The sequence below is a fragment of the Chiloscyllium punctatum genome, chromosome 29, assembly GCF_047496795.1.
Source record: "Chiloscyllium punctatum isolate Juve2018m chromosome 29, sChiPun1.3, whole genome shotgun sequence".
NCBI classification, from domain to species: domain Eukaryota; kingdom Metazoa; phylum Chordata; class Chondrichthyes; order Orectolobiformes; family Hemiscylliidae; genus Chiloscyllium; species Chiloscyllium punctatum.
The window spans coordinates 59,262,248-59,286,803 of record NC_092767.1 but is presented as its reverse complement, the minus strand read 5'-3'; the positions used below and the strand labels follow the sequence as shown (position 1 = coordinate 59,286,803).

General features: G+C 43.2%; 1 protein-coding gene across 5 annotated transcripts in view; it reads left to right on the top strand.

Annotated features, from left to right (window-relative positions):
- The window catches only part of LOC140454440 (galectin-9B-like), a 36,166-nt gene that overhangs the window by 7,663 nt on the left and 3,947 nt on the right, over window positions 1-24,556 (top strand). For 4 of the 5 annotated variants that reach the window (XM_072549174.1, XM_072549176.1, XM_072549172.1 and 1 more), the window contains exons 3-10: window positions 4,608-4,815; window positions 5,826-5,945; window positions 8,217-8,267; window positions 13,824-13,883; window positions 14,571-14,615; window positions 16,507-16,539; window positions 20,045-20,130; window positions 21,881-22,046. In XM_072549174.1, the coding sequence (XP_072405275.1) occupies window positions 4,608-4,815; window positions 5,826-5,945; window positions 8,217-8,267; window positions 13,824-13,883; window positions 14,571-14,615; window positions 16,507-16,539; window positions 20,045-20,130; window positions 21,881-22,046 (769 nt within the window). The remainder of the gene's footprint in view (window positions 1-4,607; window positions 4,816-5,825; window positions 5,946-8,216; window positions 8,268-13,823; window positions 13,884-14,570; window positions 14,616-16,506; window positions 16,540-20,044; window positions 20,131-21,880; window positions 22,047-24,556) is intronic. The other variant, XM_072549173.1, reaches the window with a different exon arrangement.

Sequence of the window (24,556 nt, the reverse complement as noted above, 5' to 3'; positions counted from 1 at the left end):
GATAAGCAGCCCACTTGATTGGCACCACATCCACAAACGTTCACTCCCTCTACCACCAACACACATTAGCAGCAGTGTGTACCATCTATAAGATGCATGCAGAAATTCACCAATTACAGGCATTCTAAGCCTGAGATCACTATCATCTAGAAGGACAAGAGCAGCAGAAATATGGGAATACACCCACCTGCAGCAAATTTCCCTCCAAGTCACTCACCATCCTCACTTGGAAATGTGTCACCATTTCTTCACTGTCACTGGGTCAAATTCCAGAAACTCCCTCCCTCATGATGTCATGTGTCTACTTGAACCAAGTGGACTGCAGTGGTTCAAGAAGGCAGCTCACCACAGCATTCTTGAGGTCAGCTCGGAATGGGCAATGATTGTTGACCTAGGCCAGCGAAGCCTATATCCCATGAATTAATTTTAAGAAAAATATTCATTTAAACCTCAGCCATAAACCCTGCCTCCATGTGTAAACAACACTTTTGGCCTCTATTTGGCCCTATTTTAATTACCCCTTGACTATTAAAATGTTGGTTTATGACATTGGTATTTTCTTTTATCTTAGTTGCTAGTCTTTTCCCATAACCCCGCATTGCTACTCTGACTTGTTTCATCACCTCCCTCTTAACCTTCTTATCACTCTTGGCTCAACTGTATTTTTTACATGACGTGTATTCCTTAGCTTACTCTCTATCACTTCCTTTGTCCTAAGTTTACCTACCTCTCCCTTTTGGGGAACTCTTTGAAGAATATACCCCTTTGACTGCCTGGTAGTCACTCATTCCCAAACTGCCTGCCTGCCCCCAACCCTGTGGTGTGACCAGTACTCTAACTACACAAACCACATAGTTCTCTATCTCATGGGTACACCACAATGACGCCAGCCACTCTTCGGTCTCCAAAGCCTGTTACTGGAGCTCTGAAATCTTTAGAGAGGAAAGGCAAGAAAATGGATTTGATGATGATAAGATCAGCCATAATCCCGTTCAATAGCAGAGCAGACTTGATAAGCCGTATGGCTACGTCTCCTCCTTTTCTTTGATCCACTCGTCTGATGTGTGCATCCTGGCTGGCCGGCATTTATCTTCTGCCCATAGTTACCCTTGAGGAAGTGGTGGTGAGCTACATTCTTGAATCACGGCAGTCCATGTGCAGGTAGACCAACAATGTCATTAAGGATGGAGTTCCAGGATTTTGTCCCCAGTGACACTGAAGTAACAGTGATATATTTCCAAATGAGGATGGTGAGTTTCTTGGAGGAGTTCTTGTAGTTGGGGTGTTATACTTGCTGCCCTCGTCTTTCATGGGTTTGGAAGGTGCTGTCTTAGGATCTGTGATGAATTTCTGCAGTTTATCTTGTAGATGGCTACTGAGTGCTAGGGACGGAGGGGCTTTTGTGAACGTATGTCAAATGAGCTGATTTGTCCTTGATAGTGTGCAGCTTCTTGAATGTTATTGGAGCTGCACTCATCTAGGCAAGTAGGGAGTATTCCATCACACACCTTGTAGATGGTAGGCGGACAATGGGAGTCAGATGCAGGATTTGCTTCAGGATTCGCAGTCCCTGACCTACTATTGTAGCCTCTGTATTTATATGGTTAGTCTAGTTCAATTTCTGGTCAATGGTAACTTCCAGGATGTTGGTTGCGGGAAATTTAGAGATGATAATGCTACTGAGTGTCACAGGGTGGTAGTTAGATTCTCCCTTATTGGAGTTGGCCATTGCCTTTCACTTGTATGACAGAACCAGGGGCATTATCTAAGAATTAGGGTCAGGCCATTCAGGAGAGATGTTCAAAAGCTGTTCTACATTTGAAGAGTAGTTGATGTTTGGAAATCTTTTCCTCTATCAATGGGCAATTCTAATCCAATTGTTAAATTTAAATCTCAGGTAGACAAATTTTTACTAAGCAATGCTATCAAGGAATGTTGGCTCAAGACAGGCATATGGAGTTAGGTCACAGATCAGCCATGATCTTATTGAATGGTGAACCAGGCTCGTGGGGCTGAATGGCCTACTCTTGTTGCTATGTTCTTATAAATGTTACTTATTGTCTTGTTTAAACTGGTGAGTCCCATTACAAGCTCCCATGAACCCTCTTCGGATCATACCACACTTCAACATATTTGCTTTCCCCACACAAACAACACTGACTACCAGGCATCTCATTCCAAATAGTAACCCGGAGTCCTTTCTCCAACCCCATTTTATCAGTCTGGTCTCAGGAATCCTCTTCCACATTCAAACTATAAGCATGTTCCTTAGGAATCTTTATCAAGGAATAGGACACTCTCAGTGAACTTCCCTTTCAAATCATAGCACTCTCCCAGACAGCACACTTCAAATATTAGGACACTCCCAGAGGAAACACTATACAGTTAATAGCATACTCTCAGGATTTCCCCTGTATTTTAAATTATAGGAAACCATTGTGCATCCTCCCCCTGCTCACCTTGCACACTCCCAAGCTGTACCCCAGAGATCTGTGCTGGGGGCCTAGCTGTTTGTTATGTACATGAACAACTCGGATGCGAATGTAGAAGGTATCATTTCCAAGGTTGCAGATTACAGAAAGGTTGGTGGTGTTGTCAATAGTGAACAAAATGGTGTCAGGCTATAGACAGATATTGTTCAGCTGGTAACTGGGCAGAGCAATGACAGATTGAATTTAATCCCGATAAGTGCAATGTCTAATAAACGAAGGATATACATAATGAATGGCAGGTGCCTAGGAATTACTGGGGATCAAAGGGACCTTGGTGTACAAGTTTATAGATTCCTGAAGCTGTCAGCTCAGGTAGACAGGATGGTGAAGAAAGTATACAGGATGCTTGCCTTCATTAAGTGGGGTGTAGAATATAGGAGCAAGGAGGTCTTGTTACAGCTTTACAAAACATTTGGTCAGGCTCATTGGAACATTTGGAATACTGTGTGCAGTTCTGTTCACCTCACTATAGGAAGGATGTGATTGCACTGGAGAAGCTGTAGAGGAGATTCATCAGAATGTTGCCTGGATTGGGAAATCACACTAATGAGGAGAGACTGGATAGGCTGGGTTTGTTTTCCCTGGAGCAGAGGAGGCTGAGGGGGAAGTTTGATTGAGGTATACAAAATTATGAGAGGCGTAGACAGGATAGATCATGAAAATCTTTTCTTCATGTGTCACAAAGCTGATCCCTTTTTTCTAAAAGCTGTTCCTTGACTCCAGGAGACTCTGTCCTTGATTATTTTTCAGATGGGCATAAACCGGTCCAGACTCCGATCAGTCTGGTTTAGTACAGAGATTAAAAGGATTTTGAGAGACCTTTTGTTGATATGTAAACAAATGATACTTCTGGCCAAAGTGGTCATGTGTTAGAAGTGACCTGTAGAATGAAAGGGGAGAGGTCAGCTCTGTAGCTGAGCAGTTTAGTTCAGTCCAGAAGTGTTGGGAGTTCAACAGTGATCTGTGTGGAAACTCTCTCTTCTGCCCTTCTAACTTCAACCTGTAAGCATCTGACCCCTTTTTGTACTGTGTTTTAAGGGGGGTTTGCTTATTGGGACTGTTGTGTATTTTCAGAATAGCATACTTAAGTCTAGTTTGGATAGACTGAGTCCTGTAGGGGTTCTTCATGTTCCATTGGGTAATTTTGTGAATTTTTTTTTGTCTGTTTTAATCCAGGTAATTTTCACTGTGTACTTACCAGAAGCAAATTGCAAAGTTATGGTCTGGGCTACCTGCTTAAGAATGTTTTGAGTGGTCTAGCCTTGTCCATTACACATGGCAGATGTGTCTAAGACTAGAGGGCAATAGTTTAAGGTTAAGAGTAAGTGGGGTAAAGAAGATCTGAGGAAAACTTTTTCACCTGGAGGATGGTAGAAATATGGAACGTACTGCCTGAGATGGTAGTGGAGGCAGCTACTCTCACATCATTCAAAATAGAGGTTCATAAAATCATGAGGGGCATGGATAGGATAAATAGGCAAAGTCTTTTCCCTGGGGTCGGGGAGTCCAGAACTAGAGGGCATAGGTTTAGGGTGAGAGGGGAAAGATATAAAAGGGACCTAAAGGGTAACGTTTTCATGCAAAGGGTGGTACGTGTATGGAATGAGCTGCCAGAGGATGTGTGGAGGCTGGTACAACTACAACATTTAAGAGGCATTTGGAAGGGTATATGAATAGGAAGGGTTTGGAGGGATATGGGCCGGGTGCTGGCAGTTGGTACTAGATTGGGTTGGGACATCTGGTCGGCATGGACGGGTTGGACCGAAGGGTCTGTTTCCATGCAGTACATCTATATGACTCTATGCATCTGGATGAACACTTAAAATACTAGGGCATAACAAGTAAATGGGCAATCCAGTATAGTTTACCATTTGTTGGTCAGCATAGACACAGCGGGCTGAAGGGCCTGTTTCTATTTTAGAAGACTCTATGATCCTCCCCCTGCCCCCAGCCACCACCACCACTACTATCTCATCCTTGTCTTTTGATAATAATCAGTTTCAGGGACACCTTATGTGTAATGTGCTGTAGCAGTGACTGTCACCATTCCCAGAACACTGGGAACCACATTGGGAGCAGCATGACTGCATCTGCATCTGTCTTTTTGCCTCATAGGTTTGCAGTGGATTTCCAGTGTGGCAGCAGTGTGAAGCCACGTTCTGATATTGCCTTTCACTTCAACATACGTTATGATGAGGGGACTGTGGTTTGCAACACATTGGAGCGTGAGCGTTGGGGAACAGAAGAGAGGAAGCCTCAGATACCTATCCCCACTGGCTCTTACTTTGAACTGATCTTCCACGTGCGTAGTTACTGTTTTCAGGTACGAGAAAAGACTTACTGACTCCATGGAAAGACGGTCCAATTATCTGACTTTATTCTGTAAGTGGCTGCCTGGCCAATATGACTGAAACTCAATGTTGAGGTGACCAGAGAGCCAGGTCCCAATTTGGACTCCTTGAAGCTGCTTTGTGTTCCAACATTATAGAGAATGCAATCTAAGATTGCCAATCCTGTAGGAATGGCCAGGTCTAATCTCCTGGACAAAGGCAGTGAGCAAACCAATTAGAAAAAAAAGATGACAAGCAATAAAGTAATTGTATTTTATAAAACTTTTCTTTTGTGATGCTTATTTACTAATTTTAAAGGTAATTGGATTTTAGTAGGAGGAGGGAAAGTGTAGTTTGCCAGTCAAGAGTCATCCAGTTTATTCTGTTTCCAACTGGAAGATCAGAGAGGGGTTTTTGAGGATGGACAAGTCAGGTGACCAGTAGGAGTGTGAGGGCAGGGGTAGAATGTTATGAGGGTCATGTGACAAAAATGCCCCATGAATGTGTCCCCCTGGAATTGGCCACCTGAAACCCAGGCAAAACAAGTTTGGGAAGGCCCTGGATAAAGAGATTATACTGTTGCATCAGGCTGGATAAACAGTATCTGCCAGATAGGATTGATACTTATCCTGAAACCTGCAGGATTTCACTTCAGTCTTGAATCTTGGGAATTAAATCTTGTAAGGAAGCGGGAGAGGGTGCGATTAATAAGTCTCATGAAGAATTCAAGATAAACTTCTTTGCACTGTGGTGAGAAAATCGCATATGTTGCCACAGTGGGTAGTTGAGGTGAATAACAAGAAATATATGAGGGAGAAAGGACAAGAAGGATATGCTGCTAAGGACATGTTGCTAGGGTGAGATGAAGTAAAGTAGGTTGGAGTTCACATAGAACAAACTTTTCATTCTGTTTTCTTTCTGTTAACACTGAGTAACACCATGGAGGAGATGAGAGAGAGCCTGAAATTTAATAAGTAACGTGCATGTTTTCTCTCTTACAAAGGTATCTGTGAATGGTTCTCATTTCCTTGAGTATTCTCACAGGATTTCCTACAATAGAGTGGACATACTCTCGATTTCTGGAGATGTCCATGTGAATACCCTCACCTTCAGAAACCCAAATGTAAGTAGCTTGTTGGCATTTGACAAGTGCAAGAGAGGACAGGGAGGCAGAGGGTAGTTTAGTTGAAGCTGCATTTTGAGCTCTGGCACTAACTGAGCTACTGATTAAAACTTGTTTGAAAATCTTTGTAACTATTCCACAAGACTTGTATAAATTTGAAGGATGACTTTCATTTACATGATGGTCTTCCAATCTCAATTTCCCTCACTCTACAAGTGGGGGTAATGACTGGGAAGGTGAAGGGTGAATTAGATTCTGAGGCCTACCGGAGCTTCAAAGCCTTAGACTCAATTTCTCTACCACTGCCCAAGACATGCCCACAATTAGCAGTGGATCCTTGCATGTGACTGTTGACAGCTTTGCCCGAATAGGCTAAAGTATGGAATAATGTGGATTAAATTAGATACATCTTCTTATAAACTAAACTATGAGCAGTCATCAGTTGGACTGGATTTAAAAAGTTATTGGATGTTGCAGTGACAGCACTGTAGGCATTCATTGGATGGAGAAGTTGCAATGGGCTGATTGGCCTTCCTTATGCATAATAACCTTGTCACCTGCATCAGTGCGGACGAGCCAAGTGGAAATTATTGATTGCCCAAGGGATCTGGGAAAGGAAATGTCCCCTTTCTTGGGCACCATTCAGAAACCTGCTTCAAAATGACACTGAAGAAGACTTGATGGAGTTGTGGATATGGGAGGAAGGTTCCCTTTCTTTCTAGTGGGGGAGTAATGACGAGCAAAACAAGTGCAGAAAATTCAAGAAGACTTTAAAAAGAAACAAAACATTTTCAATTAGAAAAAAGTGCAGGAGAAACTCAGCAGATCTATCAGGATCTGTGGGAAGAGAAACAGTGTTTATATTTCAAACACAATATGACTCTTGTTTTGAACTGAATAGATCTTAAGACCATAATAAATGGGAACAAGAGGAGGCCATTTGGCTCCTTGAGCCCAGTCCGCCATTCACTAAGATAATGGCTGATCTGAAACGCCTCACATTCACTTCCCTGCCCTTTCCCCTAATGGAAAATTATTTTCTGTTTTCTGGTTCTGACCAAGAATGTTGCCAAATACAAGTTTAGCTTCCTATTTCTAATTTAAGTGCCCTGAAATTTCAGGATATGACACTTTCCTTCCAGGTTCTTGTACTTTGGCCTGCACAAAGTTCTGATCATCAAACATCCCTTTGCTCGCTGAACAATTGTGGTCATTAGTGACTGAGTGACTTTATTTTTAAAATTCTCCTCGTGTTTCAATCCCTTTATAATCTTTTCCTTTGCTATCTTTGTAACCTGCTCAAGCTCTATGACTCTCTGAGATCTCTACATTCCTCCAACTTGAGTCTCTTGCGCATTTACGTTTCCTATATCTGCCATTGGTAGTCATACACTCAGTCATCAAGTCCCAAAGCTCTGGAATTGCCACCCACTGACCACAAAATCGGTCATATCCTGCTCTCTGATGCCTGGGTCCTTGATCACACGTGTCCCCATTCATCCAGACCCTCATGCTTTCTGACCTACATTGGCTCCTGGTCTTGCAAGTTTAGAATTCCCATCTCTTACTTTTAAATCCTTCTATGGCTTCATCCCTCTATCTCTTATCGAGTCCTATAACCCTGCGAGATAACTGTACATCTCCATTTTTTTGCATCTTGCATATCCCAATTATAGTTTTTCCACATTTGATGCGTGAACTTTCAACTGTTTGCATCTGAAGCTTTGGAGTTCTCTCCCAAACCTTCTCCATATCTCTAGCTCATCCCTCTTCCTGTGCATAGAATGGGGGTTCTCACATGATGGAGACATTGCTAGCTAAGCCAGCATTTATTGCCCTTCTCCAACTGCCCGTGCCACACTCTGTAAAGCCCGCCTCTTTGACAATGTCCCTATCCTAATGGGTTCTTCATGAAAGCAAAATATTGTGAATGCTGGAGATCTGTATTGAAAAAGGAACAGGAAATGCTGGAGAAACTCAGCAGGTCTGACAGCATCGGCAGAGAGAGACACAGCGGTAATGTTTCAAAACAGTTTTGAACAAGAGTCATTCTCGGGTTAATGTTAATGCTCTTCACAGGTCCTGCTAGATCTGCTGAGAGTCTCCAGCGTTTTCTGTTTTTATTTCTAGTATTTCATTCCTTGGCTTGCTTTAAATGTTTTATAATGTCAAAGGCACACTATAAACGCAAGCATTTCATGCTGTTCTGTTGTTGGCATACTATTTTGACCATCCCTAACTCCTGTTTTCTGATCCTCAATGTATTTTCAGGTTCCTCCACCTTATGCTCCTCCTGCTTACACTCCAATTCAAGCTTTCAATGTAAGTCTGCTTGTTTTGCATCTTTTCATAGTTTTTGCCAAGTGATTGATGTGAGTTAACTCAGCATTGCAACAGTGTCAGATTTGTCAATTGCCTTTGTGAATGCCTCTCTGGATCTGCCGTGTATAGAGAGTGATTTGCATGTGGAATGAACTTCCTGAGAAATGGTGGATGTGGTACAATTACGTTTAAAAGACATTTGGATGAATACATGATTAGGAAAGATTTGGAGGGATATTGGCCAGGAGCAGGTAGGTGGGACTAGTTTAGTTTTGGATTATGTTCGGCATGGACCGGTTGGACCGAAAGGTCTGTTTCCTTGCTGTTAGAGTCTATGATGTTATGACTATGAGACATGTATTAGAATGTTGTGGTAAGTGAGGAATTGGGTTTATTCTACAGCTGCCCGCAGCCCTGGGCAGGGGGTTCGGAACACAGTCAGGGTGACTGTGAAGAAGATAGAGGATCATACACCGCTCGACCGCACCCTGTTTATTAAGAAGGTACTGTTGGGATGCTGTGGGTTTGCTGCTGCGGATGTGTACTGCCTGCAGGATTTCCCTGGGGCAGGCTACTTTGATGTGCCCTTCAGAAGCGTGAAGCAGTGAGAACAGCTCCTGAAGGTCTTCAAGGAGAAGGAAGGGGAGCCGCTGTTTTCCATCTTGTCAGCGACCCCATTGTGTGTGCTTCCTGCGCAGAGGAATCGGGTTGTTACAATCCATATGTACAACCCTTATGTTCCAGCGGCTGATGTCCTGACCTTCCTGGGAAGGTACGTCCAAGTTGAGGGAGAAGCCACTGATGTGATCGACCCCTTTGGGATCTGGACCAGTAAGCGGCAGGTCAGGGTAACTCTGAGGGCCGATGATAGTGGGAATATCCTCCACCCACCCTCGAGCTTCGCAATTGGAGGGAGCAGAGGCTACCTGACATATGCAGGGCAGCCGAAAGTGTGCCGAACCTGCGGGAAGTCGGGACACGTGGCGGCGGATTGCAAAGTGACCATCTGCAGGAACTGCAAACAGGAGGGTCACTTGACTAAGGACTGTCGGGAGGAAAAGAGCTGCAACCTGTGTGGAGAGGCGGGCCATATGTATAAGACCTGCCCAAGACGGGGGGGCCCCACTTACGCACAGATAGCTGGAGGTGGCAATGTGAGCCGTGGACCCCCAAAGACCAGTAAGGTCCACCCGGAGAGCAGGGAAACGGAGTCTGGTGGCACCCAGAAAGAAGAACAGGCTGGAGTGGAGGAGGCAGCAGTCAGCGGGGAGACACAGCAGCTGATCCTAGCTCTAGCCGGGCAGATGGAAGAAATGGAGGAGGAGGTAATCAAGCAGGCGGAGGAGCGGATACCTGTTAAAAACAGGAAGAGGAAATCTTGCCAGGCCACCAAAGCCTCCCAGCAAAAGGGGAAAAGACGAGGGAGGGATGGCCAGCTCTTCGGAGGGGGAAGATGGATGCAAAGAAGGCCGTCGCCACCAGAAGAAGAGACAGAGCGCCGTCGGTAAAGAGGAGGGCACTTCCTCCCAACCAGGAAACAATGGACCCCCCGAAGTCCACCCTCCACCCAGTGACAACCAGGGGGTACCCACTGCCCCACAACTACAGGCAACCGAGAGCTGTGATCCTCTGACAGTCCCATTGTCAGACACAGAACTGGACAGTGAGGACCCTTGCCTCGGCTCAATGACACCAGAGCGGGTAAATGACCCCAGTGAGGAGCTGGATAGCTACCTCAGCCCAGCGAAGGTCCAGCAGTTTGTGCTTACCTTGGGGATGTAGACAAGCTACCCCAGAGACAGGACAGTCAAATGGACAATGGTAACCCCATAAACTGTGGGTTAAAGAAGTTTCATTTGCTTTCATATAACAGGGCAACCACTCAGTAGGTGGGTTCCGCTGAAGCCATAGCCAAATACCAAGAGACTGGATAGTTAATAAATGTAACTGTTAATAGGATAACTGTGAATTCGATTAATTCAATTTGTTCTTTTGTAATGTTAAGACATGCAATGTATATAACTATGAACAACATGGAAAATTGTACAAGTACCAGAGATTTATTTACATGAATAAAGTATATTTTGAAATTTAAAAAAATTATTCTTGGTGAATGTGCTTCAGTCGTCAGAATAACTTTATCCATTTGTATTTTCTTGTCATCTTTCCTTAAACGTTGCGATTAACTTAAATAAGATATAAATCAAAATTGTTCAAAGAAGGCTTTGTAAAAGGGAAATATGGGGATCATAGGGCAAAGAATGTAACTCTCTCATTCTGTTGGGGGCTTGGGAAACTCTCCCCCATCCTGTAGGGTGAGCTCTGTGTTCCTTTCCCATCTTGTATGTGGGAGCTGTGTGCATTCTGTCCATCCTTTAGGGGCTGAACTGTGCAAAATGCTCCCAGTCTGTAGGGGGCAAGCTGTAAATAGCCCTCCCATCGTTTAGGGAATGATCTGTGTTTAGCCTGGCCCATCCTATAGGTTGAGGGTGGGGCATAAGCTATGGATAGCCCTCAGATCCTGTTGAGCGGATAGTAAGTACCCCTCCCAAACTGCCTTCCAGTCTGACTTTTTGTTCCTTCACCAGCTTTGTTGTGACTTTGAACTTGTGTGTAATGTTTGTTCTCTGATATGTTCCAATTCCAAAGGAAGACCAAATTCCAATCACTTAATCTGAATTATTAACATCTTTTCTTCAGCAGCACTGTACACTCCACAATCCCCACCGCTCTCCCCCCAACTCATGCATAAATGTTGCCCCCTCCACACTTCACTTCAGCTCTGATGAAGAGGTATGTAGACTCTAAACGTGAGCTTGCTCTCTCTCCATGGATGCTGTCTGACCCACTGAGACCTCCAGCATTTGTTGTTTCCAGGACAGATCCCAGGATTTGTAGTAATTTGTTCTAACAATTGATACTGCATTAGAAGAGGGTGCTGATTGGTTGGTGAATAGATTCTGATTGGTAGGGCATTGCCATAGAAAATGAACCAGAAAACAGCTAACTGCCACTTTTTTGTTTAAATTCAAACCAGTGTGCTGAACTCTGATTGGTTGAATTGCTGCCATGTTGACAATGGTTATTGCACAGACTTTGTTCAGATGAAAAAGGCTGAATGTGTTGAAATGTTGTCTCTGTTTATGGAAGACCAGGTCATGTGTGCACATCTAGCATGTGTAAGTGAGCCAAACTGCAAGCCTGACTGTAAACCCTAAACTGGTTGTTAGTGTAATTATTGGCACAGTCAGGTTATTTTGCAAGAACTGTACAATGCAAGGTCACATTTAATGTTGGATATCGTGTTCTGAGTTTTGTAAGTGCTGGTTGGTTCGGTATGGTTAGTATTCTGCCTGTTATGAACAGCCTAAGAGGTGATCACCTTGTAAGATTCAAGAATATGAAGAGTAAAGACAAAAAAACTGCAGATGGTAGAAATCTGAACCAAGCACAGGGGTGGCACAGTGGCTCAGTGGTTAGCACTGCTGCCTCACAGCACCAGGAAACAGGGTTTAATTCCCACCTTGGGCCACTGTCTGTGTGGAGTTTGCACGTTCTCCCCGTGTCTGCGTTGGTTTCCTCTGGGTACTCCAGTTTCCTCCCACAGTCCAAAGATGTGCAGATCAGGTGGATTGGCCATGCTAAATTGCCCATAGTGTTAGGTGTATTAGTCAGGGTTAAATGTAGGGAATGGGTTTGGGTGGGTTACTCTTTGGAGGGTCAGTGTGGACTGGTTCGGCCAAATGGCCTGTTTCTGGAGAAACCCGGCAGCGTCTGTAGATGGAGCAACAGAGTTAGCATTTCAAGTCTGCTATGACTTCTCCTCAGAACGAGCTGAGATAATGAAGGGGGCTTGGCTGAGCAGAAATAGAGCATTAGTGCTACTTGGGAATTGTTTAAGAGTTAAAGGGCCTGACTGAGATGAGGAAAAGTTTGTTTACTCAGTGTTGTGAATTTGAAGAATTCTCAACTCCAAATAGTTGTGGCTGCTGCTGTGTTGAATATATTTGAGATCGGGATAGTCAGTTTTTTTTTGATTCTGTGAGAATCAAGAGATTTGGGGAGCATGCAAGAAAATGGGATTGAAGCACCAAACTTAACCATGATCATCTTGCATGTTTAGAGCATGTCTGATGAACTATTTGAAGTCCTGTCCATAGCTTTAAGTTAGAATTGAGAAGGGCACTGGTTTCAGCCCAGTTTAAGTGGAGCAGGTTATCATTTAAAAATAAAGAATGTGTAGGGTATGGGGAAACAAAGCAGAGAATGGGACTCGGTCGTGATGATCATTTGAAGAGCCAACGCAAGCATGATGAGCTGAATGGCCAATTTCCTCACAGTAACACTTCTGTGATTCTAAATAGAAGTATCAGTGCTCCTCAAATGGAGTCTTCTACGTTGCACACCTATCCTTGAGCCACACGTTTAATGTAATCTGTTTGGCTCGAAGCCATTTGACACATGACTGAGGTGACAATCCTGAGATGATCACCTTTCATGTTCTGCCTTTTCATTTGAAATATAACTCCCCAAATTGCAATATAGAACATCAATTCTACCTGTGTTCTATCCTATTAATTCTATCTCTGTCTTTGGTTCCCCTATGGACCACTGGATCTTTCTGTTCCCCCTCCAAGTCCATCTTTAGCCACAAGGAGATGTCATTAATTCTGACATCAAGCAGGCAACACAACCTTTGCAGTTCCCAGTCTATCCCCCTGATTACATTGTCTCCCATCTATACCTCTTTAGTATTTGCTTCCCCACTAGATTGGCTTTCTTCACCACTGTATCCTAGTCATTTTGCTCATCCACACTGCAGTCCCTCCTTTCACCTACACAGGCAATATAGTTCAGTGGCCAGGGCTCCTCTCTCGCTATCTATCTGCTGAATCCCCACAATTGTGCAGCTGGCAGTCACACAGCCTTTTGTCTCTGAATATTGACCAATTTTAAAGTTCTTTTCCTGTGGCCTCAACTTCACTTTCCTGTTTGCGCTCGATAACATTTGATTCCCTTATCAATTAAGAATCTATCAAAATCTGTCTTAAAAATATTCAATGGCCCAACCTCCATTACTCTCTGGAGAAGAGAATTTCACAAACTATCTTCTCAGAAAAGAGAACCTTCTCATCTCAGCTTCGTAAACAGGAGACCCTTATTTTTAAATGGAGTCTTTTAGTCCAAGAGGAAACATCTTATTGTATCTCTCCCATCAAATCCCTTCAGAACTCCTCTCGTTCTTCCAAAGTCAATTCTTGTCTTTGTTCTGGTGTCACATTTTGTTTGATAATGCTTGCGTGTAACCTTGAGATATTTTCCTACGTTAAAGGTATTGATGATGATAAGAACAAGAATTTCAGGAGCTCAATACTGCCACCTGCAGGGTCATGTTGATACTGCAGCCTTTCGGAAACAGTTTTAGTTCCTGGAGTAATCTTTAAAACTAAATTTTCAGATCAAGATTTGCGATGATTGAGAGATTGTGTTATTTCTTTGTCTCTCTCTTTTTTCCACAGCCTTTGTGGATGATATTGTGTTGTATTTTCCTCCTAGGTTCGCTCCACATTTAGCTCCAAACCTGCTTTACTTTTTGCTGCACCATGCAAGGAAGTTGTAAGTCTCGCTGTTTAAAGATTTGATTTTGGAGATGCCGGTGTTGGACTGGGGTGTACAAAGTTAAAAATCACACAACACCAAGTTATAGTCCAACAAGTTTGTGTGATTTTTAACTCTGTTTAGAGTTTAATTCTATCTTAACAGGTATTAAAGGTTGTACAAAAATGTGTTTTTTAGTGAGTGATGCAAGGGTCAGAACTAAACAAACCAAGAGAACATGTATGAGTTGTTCAATGTCAAACCTTATCACATGCACATAGAATGTAAATAAAACAACAAGAATACAGTTGTTGAAGTTGGACGGTATTCAGCCCAGTTTGACAAAGTTTCCCATGATGAGAGAAACAATCCCTACAGATGATCTTTGGCCTCAGACTTTCTCTTAAGAGTGGCCCACTTAATTTGGACAGATCAATCCATCCTATGTGGAACGACACCCCTACTCCCTTCCAAACTCATTCAATGCCCCGCCCCCAGCCCCCTTATCTTCACCTCCTCAGCCGCAACACAAGTTCATGTCAAGAGCAAACGATGAAAGCAAAGAGGCAGTAGAAGCTTATGACCATCCAGCCAAGCATTTGTAGGAGGCCTGTAGGAGGATAGAGATAGGCGCCATGTACAGGCTGCCCATGTCCAGCGGGACCTTTGTAAATCTATTGACTTTCCCCCCCCACCCCATCATAGGCGGCTCCACAAATGGTTGCAGGCAGCAGGCGAAATCGCTCGAAGGTGAGTCACATGGCATCACATGGGGAATTTATGTGGCTTGTTGGTGTGATAGCTGCTAAGGATTTGGAAAGGGCAAAGCTGAATTACAGCCAGATCTGGACTGGTGTATTTACCCATGTACTGTTACTATGGAAACAAGCTGAACAAATTAGAGGAGCGTCTCAAATTGACTTTTGATTCATTTTAATGAACTGGTGCAGACACGGTGGGCTTAATGACCTCCTTCCATACTGTAAAACTTCTATTATTCTGTGACTTGATTGTAGTGGCATTGGCTACAGAACAGGCTGATAAGCTTGAACTCAGTTAGTCAGCAACTTAGAATATTTATAGGAAAGAAAGAGGCCATTCAGCCCATTGTGTCTTTGCTGGTTGGTCCCAAGGCTAATCCCACTTTCCAACACTGGGTCCATAACCTTCTAGGTTACACAAAATGCCAAATGTAAATCCAAACATTTTTTCTTAATTTTGATGAGAGTTTTTGCCTCTATCACACTTTCCGGCAGTGAAGTTCCAGACACTGAACACTCTCTTGGTGAATACAGCACCCCTCTAATCTATTTTCAAATCAACCTGTTCGGAGATGTTCTAACACACTTCTGGAGCAGGTGAGACTTGAACCCGGGCCTCTGGCTCAGTTGTAGGACACTATCACTGCACCACAAGAGACCTTAAATCCAATAATCTAAACTAGCTTTGTTAACTCAATGCCTCTTGCCTACTGACGTTTCAGCACTGACGTCAGTGCTGAGTTTAACCTCAAAGACTGGGTGTTCAACTGATATTTTCATCCTTTTTTTTCTCACTCATCCTGGTTGGGACTGGCTGAATTGCTCACTCCTGTGGAACCCTATTGAACTCTGACTTCTTGCTCTGGTGCATGACCTGTCTTTGATTTTTGTTTGAATCTGATCACTTTTGCTATGTTTCATTCATTCAGTCTTGGAACAAGAAGGGACTTTTGTGCTGGACCGAAGTAAGGCCCGGAATCATTTTGTGGTGTTGGTACTCGCTGTGTAAACCATCACATTTTAAGATGGACAGAGACATTTTTCATCAGGCAGCTGTGCTTATTACAAGCAATCTTTGCATCTACTTGTTGAATTGGGTGCAACTTCAATTTGCTCAAATGTTTGCAACACTGAACAGATAATTAAAACTCGAAACCCAAATTATTACCTGATGCAATTATTTGCCACACCTCTGACACTGATGCAAAAGTTATGTCTTATTGCATGTCTGATCAGATCCACATCACTGCAAAAACAAATGAATCCCATGAGAAATCTGAAAAAGTGCATAAGACATCGCCTCCCTTCACCAGTGACTGTTACTGTGATGCATTATTCACCATCTACAGGATGAATTACAACTCACTTTAATGCCACTGGATACAAATCCTGGAACTCCCTCCCAAATAGAATATTGGGCACACCCTGAGGACTGAAGGGGCAGCTCACTACAACCTTCTTGAAGGCAGTTAGGAATAAGTAATAAATCCTGGCCTAGGCAATGACACCAATATCACTTGAATTAATGCACAAGAACTGTGCCAGTGACAGATCTGATAGGTTGTGCTTGTTTAAAAAAATGCATTCAGGGATTGAAGGTGTCGCTGTCTGGACCAGCATTATGACCCATCTCTAGTTGTCCTGGAAAAAGTGGGAGTGAGCTGCTTTCTTGAACTGCTGCAGTCCACATGCTGAAGGTAGACCCACCATGCCATTAGAGAGGGAGTTCCACAACTTTGACCCATTGACATGGAAGGAATGGTGATATAGTTCCGAATCAGGATGGTGAGGGGCTTGCAAGGGGTGGTGTTCCAATCTGCAAATCCATCCGTACGATCAATGAAAAAAATCAAATCCTAACCTCATTTCTTGTTTTTCAGAAAGCACCTACTCAAGTGACTGTAAATAATCCAGTGAGTATTTAGTTAAGTTTTTCTGGGCTTTCTTTTATGTAGAATTGGTACTGAATTAAAGTCGGATCATCTAAAAATTCCTGCTGAAGGTTAATAACATATTTAAATGGAAAAAGAGAAGGAAAGAGAAAGAGGTGAAAGTTATTGTTAGGAATATTGTATAACTTTAATTTGTATTTGTACATTTATCTGTTAGAGGAGACATGGTTTTAGTTTCATTTTAAACTTGCTTTTGTAGGCTTTGGACCTGCACTTAGAGGTCTGTTTGCTTTTTCTCCTTGTATCTCAATCTCTTCCTTCCTCACTGTCTCTCTCTCTCCCTGCCCCTCTCATACCATCTCACACTCTCCTGTGTCTCTGGACATACGTTGCCTAACCCATGGGTGCATACTTGATCCTCCCACCTCACTCTCCATTACTCACATAATGAGTACTGATGAAGAGTCACCAGATTCAAAATGTTAACTCTGCTTTCTTCCTACAGGTGTGGTCAGACCAGCTGAGTTTCTACAGCAATTACAGATCTCCAGCATCCGTAGTTCTTTAGTTTTATTTACTCCACTGCTGATCACCTGTCTTCTCATAGTCATAGAGATGTACAGCACAGAAACAGACCCTTCGTTCCAACTTGCCAACCAAATATCCCAACCTAATCCAGTCCCATTTGCTAGCACTTGGCCCATATTCCTCTAAACCCTTCTTATTCATATACCCATCCAGATGCCTTATAAATGCTGTAATTGTACCAGCCTCCACCATTTCCTCTGGCAGCTCATTCCATACACGTATCACCCTCTGCATGAAAACGTTGCCCCTTAGGTCCCCTTCATATCTTTCCCCTCTCGCCCTAAACCTATGCCCCCTAGTTCTGGACTCCCCCACCCAAGGGAAAATACCTTGTCTATTTATCCTATCCATGCCCCTCAGGATTTTATAAACCTCTATCAGGTCACCCCTCAGCCTCCGACACTCCAGGGAAAACAGCTCCAGCCTATTCAGCCTCTCCCTTTGCTCAAATCCTCCAACTCTGGCAACATCCTTGTAAATCTTTTCTGAACCCTTTCAAATGTCACAACATCTTTCCGATAGGAAGGAGACCAGAATTGCACGCAATATTCCAAACAGTGACCTAACTACAGCCGCAACAGTGACCTAACTACAGCTGCAACATGACCTCCCAACTCCTAAAATCAATACTCTGACCAAAAACGGAAAGCATACCGAACACCTTCTTCACTATCCTATCTACCTGCAATTCTACTTTCAAGGAAGTATGAATCTGCACTCCAAGGTCTCTTTGTCAACAACACTCCCTATGACCTTACCATTAATGTGTAAGTCCTGCTCTGATTTACTTTTCCAAAATACACCACCTCACATTTATTTAAATTAAACTCCATCCGCCACTCCTCAGCCCATTGGCCCATCTGATCAAGGTCCTGTTGCACCTTCTTCGCTGTCCACTACACCTCCAATTTTGGTGTAATCTGCAAACTTGCTAACTCTACCGTATATGTTCACATTTTTATAAATGATGAGAAGCAATGGACCCAGCACCGATCCTTGTGGCACACCACTGGTCACAGGCCTCCAGTCTGAAAAGCAACCCTCTACCACCACCCTCTGTCTTCTACCTTTGAGCCTCTGAATCCAAATGGCTAGTTCTGGCTATTGAGGGAGTGCAGCGTAGGTTCACGAGGTCAATTCCTGGAATGGCAGGATTGCCTTACACGGAAAGACTGAAGCGACTGGGCTTGTATACCCTTGAGTTTAGAAGACTGAGAGGGGATCTGATTGAAACGTATAGGCTTATGAAAGGACTGGACACTCTGGCAGGAGGGAACATATTTCCGTTGATGGGGGAGTGCCGAACCAGAGGACACAACTTAAAAATACGGGGTAGACCATTTAGGACAGAGATGAGGAGAAACTACTTCACCCAGAGAGTGGTGGCTGTGTGGAATGCTCTGCCCCAGAGGGCAGTGGAGGCCCAGTCTCTGGATTCTTTTAAGAAAGAATTGGATAGAGCTCTTAAAGATAGTGGAGTCAAGGGGTATGGAGATAAGGCTGGAACAGGATACTAATTAGGAATGATCAGCCATGATCATATTGAATGGCGGTGCAGGCTCGAAGGGCAGAATGGCCTACTCCTGCATCTATTGTCTATTGTCTATTGTCTATTGTCTATTGTCCCAGTATTCCATGAGATTTAATCTTGTCAAACAGTCTCCCTTAAGGAACCTTTTTCGAACGCCTTATTGAAGTCCACATAGATCACATCTACCGCTCTGCCCTCATCAATCCTCTTTGTTACTTCTTCAAAAAACTCAATGTAGTTTGTGAGACTTTATTTCCCACTAAGCCATGTTGACTATTCCTAATCAGTCCTTGCCTTTCCAAATACACGTAAATGCTGCCCTCAGGATTCCCTCCAACAACTTGCCCACCACTGATGCCAGGCTCACTGGTCTCTCATTCCCTACCTTTTCCTTACCACTTTCTTAAACAGTGGCACCACTTTAGCCAACCTCCAGTCTTCCGGCACCTCACCTGTGACTATTGATGATACAAGTATCACAGCAAGGGACCCAGCAATCACTTCCCTATCTTCCCACAGAGTTCTAGATGATACCTGATCAGGTCTTGTGGATTCATCCACTTCTATCTTTTTCAAGACATCCAGCACCTCCTCCTCTGTAATATGGACGTTTTCCAAGATGTCACCATCTATTTCCCTACATTCTATATCTACCATGTCCTTCTCCACAGTAAACACTGATGCAAAATACTCAGTTAGTATTTCCCCCATCTCCTGTAGCTCCATGTAGAGGCTGCCTTGCTAATCTTTTCTCCTCCCCCCCCCCCCCCCCCCCACACTTTTTCTCTCCCAGTCTCTTCCCACTCCCATCTCTCTCTCCATCCTTCATTATCACCCTCACCCCACCTACTCTTTTTCTCCCACGGCTTTCTGTACCAAATCTCAACCCCTTTCTCTCACCTCTACTTCATTCCATTCTTTTCTACCTCATCTGTCTGTTCTTCCCTTCCTGTCTGTATCCCCACAACCACCTCACTCTCCGATGCAACTGTCCCTCTCTTGGCTTTTGGCTCTTCCTTCCCTGCCCCCCACACCCTCACTCTCTGCCACTTGACCTGCTTTGTTGTAAGCAGAGGCTTATTAAAATGCACCTCATCCTCTTGCTGTCCATGACCTGTCCCCACTTCCTGTGGTGGTTAGACTCCCTTCTCCGCAAAGCATCTGGCGACATTTTCAGGTGTCAAAGGATCCTGCACCAGCACAAGTTAAAGAGAGTAGTTGTACAAATTTCAATTCAAATTCCTGGAATCCAGTGTCTGGGAATGTCCAGGTCCCAATATTGCCACTGTTGCTTTCAGAATACAGTTCCCCTGACACACGCCGATGGTCGAGAAACAAAGCTAGATTCCTCTGGAGGTGAGATACCTGGAATCACCTCCTCCTGATGGACTGCCATTTCTCTTTCAGCCGGTTCCATACCAGGCGTACATAGGAGGTATCAAGCCGCAGCAGAAGATAAAGATTATTGGGACTGTGAATGTCAAGCCTTACAGGTGTGGAAATTGAATAGAAGATTGTGTTTAAAGACATAGCGTTTAATGTTCTTTACAAATTGTTTGAAATTATTTGAACCCTATTGTTGGACAAGCCAGTCTGCCCAACACCTCAATTTCACAATTGTCAATCTTGTGTTCATTTCCAACCATGGTCTCATCCTGTTGAATCTTCATAAATATCACCACCCTCAGATTCTTGAGTGTTTGTGCTTTTCCTAATTCTGACCTCTTACACACCCTTACTTCTTTTTAGTAATGTTGTGGTGATGTCACTGCACTAGTAATCCAGGACCCCAGACTAATTTTCTGAGGACATGTACTTAAATTTGACCATAACAGGTGATGAAAATTGAATTCAATAAAAATCTGACATCAAAAAGCTGACCATGCAACTACTGTTGGTTGACATAGCGAATGGAGAAGGAAATCTGCCTTTCTTATTTGGTCTGGCCTATGTGACTCAAGACCCACAGCAATGGAATTGACTCTTACTTGCCCTCTGAATAATTTAGAATGGCCTAGCCAGTGATGTTTGCATTCCATGAATAATAATAATTCGAAAAATCAAAACAGGAGTTTCAAATCTTTTTCTGAGTTGGATCCCATTTCAAGGGTGGAAAATTGTCATGATCTCTCCGACCTGAGACAGTTCATGGAGGAGGGATGGTGGGGTCTGACCATTTTGTTACTCAAGTCAAGTTTGGCTTTGATTTGGGTTATTCAGGCCGGGCCAGTCATTTTGAATAATCTCACAGTTGGTCACTCAATCATCGTTCCATGGCAGCCATTGCTGCTGTCGACCATGACCCCAATGTTTTGGCACATGACTCTCACTTTGGAATGCTCTGTTTTACATGGTTTTGTTCCTGAATGAAGTTCTTCAGCGATGACATTGCTAAGTGCCCATTACGTAAGACCAGTGGATTTGTTTGTAATTTTGACACAATTTGAATTCAACGTTATTCCTTGTCTGATATTTGATCCAATACTCCCCAGATACTTATAGAATTGTGTCTGTCTATTTTTATTACTTGAATGATTGCTCCATGTTTTTAACCTGTTTACGGGGACGTTTTTCATATAAGCGTGACTCTGCTGTTCAATCTTCAGGGAGTGAACATTTTCCTTGGTTTACCTATGGTAATTTTTGTTTCAAACAGAGGAGGCCTCAAGAACAAAGAAATTTACAGCCCAGGAACAGGCCCTCCAACCCTGTGCCGTCCAAATCCACTGTCTGAACCTATCACCCAATTCCTAAAGATCTGTATCCCTCTGCTCCCCACCTACTCATGTATCTGTCCAGACGTAGCTTAAATGAATCTACCGTGCCTGCCTCTACTACCTCTGTTGGCAACAATTTCCAGGCACCTACCACCCTCTGTGTAAAGTATAAAGATGTGTAAAGTTATGCAAGGCCCAGCAAAGAGTGCCTAAGCAGCACCTGCTCCATTTAACATAAATTGCAATAAACTGGAGTCAGTGATGTTAAGTAATTTTCGAAAGGAGTGGGACGAGTTGAACATAACATTTTTACACCTTGGATGTGGTTGATTTCTTGAAAGAGTGATGGAGGCAGAAAAACGCAGCCTCTTTAAAGAGTGGGTGAATATTATTATCCCAGATTTCCTTTGCCTTACCATTGATGGCCACTAAGTTCTGAAATTCTCTACCTAAAACTCAACGCCTCTCTATCCTGTATAAAACTCAAATCATCTCCCAGTTGATGTTGTGCCTGTTTTTTTTTCAGGTTTACCATTAATCTGAAGGTGAGTTATTATGACAACATCGCCCTCCACATCAATCAAAGATTTGATGAAAATGCAGTAGTGAGGAACAGTTGCATCAACAAGAACTGGGGCACAGAGGAGAGGAGCCTGCCATTTCTCCCATTTTTGCCTGGTCAAACATTTGAGGTATGCTTTCTGCACGCTGCGTGGTCCTGATCAGACTTGCTGTGGATGAAATAAAAGCAAAGTATTGGAGAAGCTTAGCAGGTCTGGCAAGATCTGTGGACAGAAAGAGAGTTAATTAGAATATTGCATTTAGAATACTGTGTACAGTTCTGGTTGCCACATTACCAAAAGGATGTGGACGCTTTGGAGAGAGTGTAGAGAAGGTTTACACGGCTGTTGCCTGGTGGAAGGTGCTAGCAATGAAAACAGGTTGAGTAGGGTAGGATTGTTTTCATTAGAAAAAAAGAGATTGAGGGTGGACCTGATTTGAGGTCTACAAAATCATGAAGGGTATAGACAGGATGGACAGAGATAAGCTTTTTCCCAAGATGAGGGATTCAATAATGAGAAGTCACACATTCAAGGTGAGAGGTGAAAAGTTTAAGGGGGATACATGCAGAAAATCCTTTATACAGAGGGTGGTAGATGCCTGGAACGTGTTACCAACAGAGATAGTAGAGGCAGGCACGGTAGATTCATTTAAGGTGTGTCTGGATAGATGCATGAGCAGGTGGGGAGCAGAGGGATATTGATCTTTAGGAATTGGACGATAGGTTTAGATAGTGGATTTGGATCGGCACAGGTGGAAAGGGCCGAAGAGCCTATTCCTGTGCTGTAAATTTTCTTTTTTCTAATATTTCTAACGATTCTTCTTCAGAACTGTTCTGAAGCACTGTCAGCCTGTCATCCTGACCATGGAACATTCTGTCTGCACAGAAGCTGTCACACCTGCTGGGTTTCTCCAATGCTTTGTTTTGATTTCGGTTTCCAGTTTTTATTTTCTGTGAATAAGGCTGGTTTTGGAACACTAACTGTGTGTCTGTTAACTTTGAGCCCAACACTAGAACAATACTGAAGAGTTTTCTATTGAGGGAAAACTTTCCTAATCCCTCTCTCAGTGCATTCTATTTCCACGTTGACCAAATGTGGTTTGGGATTTATACTGAAGTCAAGCACTCCACTTGACTGCAACTTGAACATCTTGAGGCTGGGCAGCTGAGATTCCTTCCCGCAGCTGAGATTCCTTCCCCATGCCCAACCATTTCCCATCCTAGTCACCCGGGTGTGGGTCTTGCATCACTTTAGGCCAGCACAGATTGTAGTGTAAATCCAGTGTAAAGCTGTATCTTAAATCAATCTGGGTGCCTTGCTGGGCTTACAGGAGTTTTTTGAAGAGCTGACAGAAAGGGTTAATGAGGGCTCACTGTGCTATACATGAATGTCCAAAACACATTTGACTCTCAACAGATTTTTGAGGAAAGTTCTGGATCACTATATGAAAGGGACACCGGTAACATGGATTCAAAATTGGCTAGGAGATAGAAATCAAGAGTAATGGTCAATGGATATTTTTCAGGCTGAAGGAATGTTTGTAATGTAGTTCCCCAGGGGTCAATATTGGGACCCTTACTTTTCCTGATTTATATTAATGATCTGGATCTTGGTGTGCAGTGGACAATTTCTAAGATTTCAGATGACACTAGACTTGGAAGAAATATGAGGAGGATAGTGTGGATCTCAAAAGGATGTTTACAAGTTAGAGGGGATGGATAGGTGGCAGATTAGTTTTGATTCAGATATATGTGAGGTCAGAAGAATTCTGAAAGACAATATAAAATAGGGAGTATAATTTTAAAGTGAGCTGGGTGTATATGTGCACAGATCATTGAAGGTGATAGAATAAATAGAGAAAAAAGTTAACAAAGTACACAGCATCCTTGGATTTATTAATACAGTACAAGAGCAAGGGGTTGAAGCTGAACTTGTACAAATGACTAGTTAGACCTCAGCTGGAATATTGTGTACAGATGTGGGCACAATATTATAGGAAAGATGTGAATGTATTCGAGAGAATGCACAAGTGATTTGCTATGAATGGTTTCAAGTATAAGAAACTTCAGCTTTGAGGATGGACTGAAGAGGCTGGGACTGTTTCCTGGAAGGAAGAAAACTGAGAGAAGATCTGATTGAGGTTTTCAAAATCATGAATAGGCAAAATTTGATTTGATTTATTATTGTCACATGCACCTAGGTACAATGAAAAGTTTTGTTTTGCATGCAGTACAGGCATATAATACCAAATAAAGTGCATTAGGATAATAGAACGGGGCGATGTTACAGCTGCAGAGAAGGTGCACAAAGAATGAGATCAACATTTAAAATATGAGCGGTCCATTCAGAAGTCTAGTAACAGCGGGGAAGAAGCTGTTCTTGAATGTGTTTGTATGTGTGTTTAAGATTTTGAATTTCCTGCCTGATAGAAGAGGTTGGAAAAGATTATAACGAGGGTAGGAGGAATCTTTGAGTCCTGAGGCAGCGAGAACTATAGATGGAGTCGATGGATAGCAGGTTAGCTGACATGATGGACTGGGCTGTGTTCACAATTCTCTGTAGTTTGATACAGTCCTGGCAGAGCAGTTGCCATACCACGCTGTGATGCATCCAGATAGAATGCTTTCCCTGCTGCATCT